The sequence below is a fragment of the Odocoileus virginianus genome, chromosome 17 (genome assembly GCF_023699985.2).
Source record: "Odocoileus virginianus isolate 20LAN1187 ecotype Illinois chromosome 17, Ovbor_1.2, whole genome shotgun sequence".
Classification (NCBI taxonomy): Eukaryota; Metazoa; Chordata; class Mammalia; order Artiodactyla; family Cervidae; genus Odocoileus; species Odocoileus virginianus.
The window spans coordinates 16,623,069-16,629,068 of NC_069690.1; the positions used below are offsets into that span (position 1 = coordinate 16,623,069).

At 47.4% G+C, this 6,000-nt stretch overlaps 1 protein-coding gene across 1 annotated transcript in view; it reads right to left on the reverse strand.

The window, feature by feature from the left end:
• PSMD11 (proteasome 26S subunit, non-ATPase 11) overlaps window positions 1-3,527 on the reverse strand; it is a 28,028-nt gene extending 24,501 nt beyond the window's left edge. Inside the window, exons 1-2 of the mRNA XM_020898703.2 lie at window positions 3,390-3,527; window positions 886-987 (exon numbers count right to left, since the gene is read on the reverse strand). Coding sequence (XP_020754362.1) covers window positions 886-987; window positions 3,390-3,480 — 193 coding nt within the window. The 5' untranslated portion in view covers window positions 3,481-3,527. The remainder of the gene's footprint in view (window positions 1-885; window positions 988-3,389) is intronic.
• Window positions 3,528-6,000: the final 2,473 nt, after the last annotated feature.

Here is a 6,000-nt window from a genome sequence, read left to right on the forward strand (position 1 = left end):
ATACAACTTTACTCAACTTTCTACTGATTAAGTCTAATAATTAGTAAGTTATCACCCTTAATTGGGAAAGAGCTTTGTTCTCAATTTCAAGAAGTTTTGCTAAGGCATACCTATCATCCTCTTGGATAACAACATAATTTGGGAGAAAGCAATCCACAAGATCAACTATGTTTAATCCATTCTAATCAGATAAGCTCTAAATTCACTTTAAAGTTAACTAAAATCATCCATGTTAAGTTTAAGCAGGCTACTCTCTGAATACTGTTGCCACTTTACTGGTCAAAGGCCTTCCTGGTCAACAAGACTCTCTCGGTCCAAGGACACGCCCATCAGAATATCACCCGGAGCCTAAAAAGTCAATGGTTCCATTACAGCTAGACTGGGCAACAACAGGTACAAAGTTCTAGGTACCAGTGGAGAAATCTTGGGAAGGTTCTCTCCATTTAATGTCTTACTCATTGTGAACCAGGAAAAAAGGACAGCAAATCACTTCCTTGGATACAAAATCCCTGGTCATTTTGAAAGCAGGGGCCTAGGTACTCTCCATCTTAAATACATCAGAACAGATCCATGAAAGCACCGAAGACTGCTACTGCCCACACATAAGGGAATGCAGCGAAAATTCAAAGCAGAAACAAACCACAGGTTACCACATCCCAACAGAAACAGGATTCTTCCTTCACCTGCAGAACAAGTCATCCATGAAAGAACTGAGTTTAAAGGCCTCTTAACTTCCTGATAGAAAACTAAAGCTCAACAAGTGGGCAATAAAATGGAACTTCATTACCAATAAACTGTGTGGATGCAGTCCTATATTCCCTCAAAAAAAGTGAAACTTCACGCAGCATCTCAGGGAAGAGAAAGCAATCCACTTGGAGCACTTACCTGCAGCTTGTCCAGTCTTGGCCAGGAGAGACCCCAGTTCCAGGATGCTCTGCTCCTTGACCTGCACCGCCTCCTCGTCATTCTCCTGAATGTCACGCTTCACTGGGAGAGGAAAACGCAAACCCTCTTAAAATTCTGACAGAAAACGAAGACTAAGGGAAATTTCACCCTCACAAGACCAAATACAAACTCAAACAGTTAGCAAAACACAAATGTGAGAGAGCTTTAAAAGAAAAAAACTCTAAACAAGAAAAAGTAAATTGATCATGCAGTACATGTCCCATGTATCTATCTCATCAGAACAGATTCCTCTCTTTGGAATTTAAATGTGCCTTTTCATTCTACCACTTAGAATTTCCCTCACCCACATACACTGGCCATTTCTGTTGCTGTCACTTGGCTAATGCAAAATTTCAACAAAACAAGTTCTTTACGCTTGTGGAGTAACGCCCCATGCCAGGTGCTGTTAAAATATTAAACATACCTGACTGCATATTTACCTGCCACAAACTAAAACCAAATGACCAAGTTACTGATAACTATAAAGTCAAAAGTCTTTCAATAAACTTTAGGCCTGTGGAGAACCTCAGCTGATGGGTGTGTTAGGAATAACAGTTCTACAAAGCCATTCAGGAAAAACAATCCTGTCACAGCTCCAGTGTGGTCCTTAGGAGGGAAGCTAGTTTAGGGGATCTGGGACCTATTTAAATAACTTTGTGCTATAGGTCCCACTTCCAACTGTTAGTAACTATTCTACCACTTGAACACTGGCCAGCCTCTTCAAACTTGTAGTGATAAGTTTAGTAATCATCGCTAGCTATCACTTCTCTTACAAAGCATCATGACTTGACAAAAACCAAAATTCTGATACTCCATGATGGAGTCTGGAAAAAGTAAGGCTGTCAAGCATCATGACTCAAGCTTACTCTAACAAAGAAGCTTTCAGTGAACTCTCTCCTAATACAGTGGGCAAGCAAGAAATACTCTGATTATAATGTTTACCATAACTCCCACTTTATAAAAGACAATACAGTAGGCACTACACACAAAAAATAAAACCCATGCTTCTCACATTAGTTGTAAATACTAGTGTGTATCCACAAGACAAAAATACACATTAAAAAAAAAGATACATATTGAGATAACTCGTTCTGAAACTATAACTGACTTAAGTCAAGATCAGAACTTCAAACTGAAATACAGCCTTTATTTACCAACATCATCCATTCACTGATGCATCTTAACCCCACTTCTTCCCTTTTTCTAGTAGCCCTAAAGATAAAGACATCAAGATCCTGTCACCGTCCTTTCTCCATGGAAGTCGGGAGAACCAAAATTCAATGGACTTAAGAGTCAACTGCAAAGTCAACAGCCTGGAGATCCCACGTACACGTGCGTTCTCGAACTACTTGTTGATTCAATCCGAATCTTCTCCAGCTACATTAAAAACATCACTACTGACTGCGTAGTGAAGAGCTAGCCCTATCTGAACCCTTGATGGTTAAGCATTAAAAGCCCTCTGTGTCATCATAAATTTATTTCTGTTCACACCTGAATCCCAGTAGAAAACTGTCGGAAGCGACCGGCTCGGGCTCCCACGTCAGTTCCCCCATTCGCATGCAAGGTGTAAGACAATCATACTACAGTGCTAAGACGTTTTTCTTTCCTTTTCCCCGGCAAAGGGCAGCCGGCAGGTTCCAAAGAGTTCGCAGAACTCCGCGGCTGATAACTAACTCTCTGAACTCTCTTCCAAACCTCTCCGGGAGAGTCTAGGGCGATTAGTCACCTCCTCGGGCCGGACGGTCCCACCCCAACATCTGGTTCTCACACCCTACACGGGGGGGTAAAGGAACCTCTCGGCCACCTCCCCAAACCAAATGCCAACCTGAGGTGTGTGCCCCCTCGGTGTCTCAAAATACACTCAGGAAAACCCCCTGCAAGTGGAGCTTTCCACGGTGGGCTGGCAGAAGTAGCAGCTCCAGCGTCCGGAGGAAAGGAAACTCCAAGAGAAGAGCGAGCGCTCGCACTCCCACCCGAGCAGGCTGGGCTGACAACAAGGGCGGGAAATGCCTGTCCAGAGCGGGTTTCTCAGGCCCTCAACTGGAGGTTCTCAGACCAGCTCGTGACAAAGCCCGCCAGCCGGCCGGCACCGCTCGCGGTCCCGGGCCAGCCCGCACCGGCCAGAGAGGGAGACAAGGCTGGGGAGCGACGGGGCCCCGGCTTGGCCCACTCTCCCTCCGCGCGCCGAGCCCACCGTGAGTCAGCAGCCGGCGAGTGGACGCCGGGCTTGCCTCGGGGCTTCCCACGGGGATGGGGGCCCCGGGGCTCCAGGGAGCTCCTAGCGGCCCGGGGCCCCCGGCCCGGCCCCCCTCTCTCTCTCTCACACACACACACAGTGAGTCAGCAGCACCGGTGCCGGCTAGCCCGGCCCCGCTCCGCCGCCGCCGACAGACACAGGCCGAGTTGGACCAGCGGGGACAGAGAGGGCGCGCGGCGACCTTTACCGATGGAGTGGAGGATGTCGATGGAGGCCTCCCGGTCGGTGCTGAGTAGAGACTGGGCTCTCTGGAACTCCACCACCGCCGCCGCCGCCATCTTACCGCTCTCACACCGTCCCCGGCCGCGGCCGCCGACGCCGGAAACACACGCCCGGAAGGCCCGCCCTCGCCCCCGCCCTCCTCCACTCCCAGAGCACCAAGGGAGCTGTAGTCTCTGCGCGGGGGCCGCGGAGGCGGGCCGAAGGGTGAGGATGAGAGCCGGGGAGTTGGCCGCCCACCAGCGAGGCTCTCCGGCACCGCCTAGCGGCTGCCCCCGAACAAACGAGACAGTGCCTAACCATTGGAGCCCGAGACTAGTCCCCAGCCACCCACAAGAGGCGTCTAAACCCGCGACTCCCTCGCTTGCCCTTGAGAGAAGTGTTTGAGCACCCGCCTGGGTATTCAGTGAAAGCTGTTTGGCTTTTTTTGTAGCTTTTCCACATTCAGCCATTCATTCAGGGCAATAACAATCTCATAAAGTGCTCACTGTGTGGCTGACAAAGAATAGCACTATTCAAATGCTTTCAAGTATCTGGCAACACGTGGGAGGGACACACACACACACACACACACTTTTCAGACTAGAATCCTACAGAATCCTAGCCAGCCAGTGACTAAAGGCACCGGTGTTGGAGAAAACTGATGTTAGAAAGTGAAATATCATCTTTGCCCCATTCACTCAGTTAATCCCTCTTGGGGGTCACATAGAGGTCTAACAGCTACTTCAACTCCCTAGCTCAATAAAGAAAAAACGATTTTTTTCCCCAATGTCTCCAGTGCCTTCAACTAATATTACACACATCCAAAAAGCTATCAAATAGAAGGAAAAAAAGACATTCTATGTGCCCACTGAGAGTTGAGTTTAAAGGAAGTACTAAAAAGGAATACAGACAGTTCAGCATGAAGATCTTTTTGCGGGTGAAGACAACCCAAAAATGCAATAGGCTGGGACCTTGCATTCCCGTGGTTAGGACCCCGCGCTTCCACTGTAGGGTGCACAGGTTTGATCCCTGGTCAGGAGCCTAAGATCCTGCATGCTGCTTTGGAGTGGCCAAAAAGAAAAAGCAATATGCTGCCTCCTAAAGGAACCTATTAATATAAAGGGAACCAACCATGACTCACCTGTGTCTGGGTTGCAGTGCTGTGCTGGGCTTAGTCACTCAGTTGTGTCCTGACTCTTCAGGATCCCATAGACTGTAGCCCGCCAGGCTTCTCTGTCCATGGGATTTCCCAGACAAGAATACTGGAGTGGGTTGCCATTTCCTTCTCCAAGGGAACTTCCTGAGCTGGGAATCAAACCAGGGTCTCCTTCATTGCAGTCAGATTCTTTACCAGCTGAGTTACCGGGGAAGCTGCCTGTCTGAGTTAGGCAATTTATATGTCTATTTCCTTTTATCTTACCAGCAATGTTCTGTGAAGAAGATATCATTTCCACCTTCTTTATAGATAGAGGTTTTAAATGATTTGGTGAAACTCATATGGTAATCGACAGCCCTGAGATCTGAGAGTTAGGGAATGGGTTCCTAGTTCCTGGATGTGCTCAAATGAGAACTGGATAACATCTCATCAAATCTTCATAAACAGGATTCATGATATTGATTGGGGAATTGGGTAAAATAGTTTCTAAATGTCTCCTAAAACTGAGCCTTTCTTTGCTCAAAAAAGGCATTCCTCCCTTCTCAATTTGGTACCCAATTAATATTGTACCAGAATGTTAATGGGCTGTAAAATTCCAAAGATGAGAACAAAAGCCATATGTATCCCCACCTTCTGAAGAAGAGTTACCAGTTACATCCCCAAAGATGTAACCTTCATCCACTTCCAGCCTACAGCAGGAAATTTAAAAATTCAAAAGGAATTCATTAGAAGAAATCATAGAAGGGACTTCACTAGCAATCCAGTGGTTACAATTCTGCGCTTCTACTGCAGTGGCGCAGGTTCGATTCCTGACTGGGGAACTAAGAGCCCACATGCTGTGCAGTGCTGCCAAAGAATAAAAAATTTAAAAAGAAAGAAAGAAATCAGAGAAGAGGATAAAGTGCTTACCTCACTACAAATGGGGGGGGGGGTACTACAAAAGATGAAGGGTGTCTGCCAAACCTTTCTGCCAAGCCGGTATGTCTTGCTGACCACAGGAACTTTTAAGCTCCTCTCTGCACAGCCACCATTATGAAAGCTGGAGGTGAGCCTGATATGTTTCTCCAGGAGTCTGGGGCCTTCATGCATATTCATGAGAAGAGTTACCCACTTTTGGCCTGCAGAATTCCAAATCAGAGAAACAGGGTAACGTGCCCCACAATGGGACAAGGAGAAAGAGCCTCTGCTTCCTGCGCTTGCAGGGGGCCAAGTGCTAAGGTAGACTACACAGGGCCATCTTGAAAGGACCTGCTCAGCAGGGCCATCTGAGAGAGCAAGGAGACCTATCATAAAAGGCTGGAAGGATGGGCTTCAGGAAGCAATCACTCAACGGGGATTGTGAGGTCCACCAGGGGAGCCACTCAAGAACACACAGATCCTGAGAACAAGAAAGAATCAGCACCTATACTTTCAATCCAGTAACCATCATAGCACTGTTTAT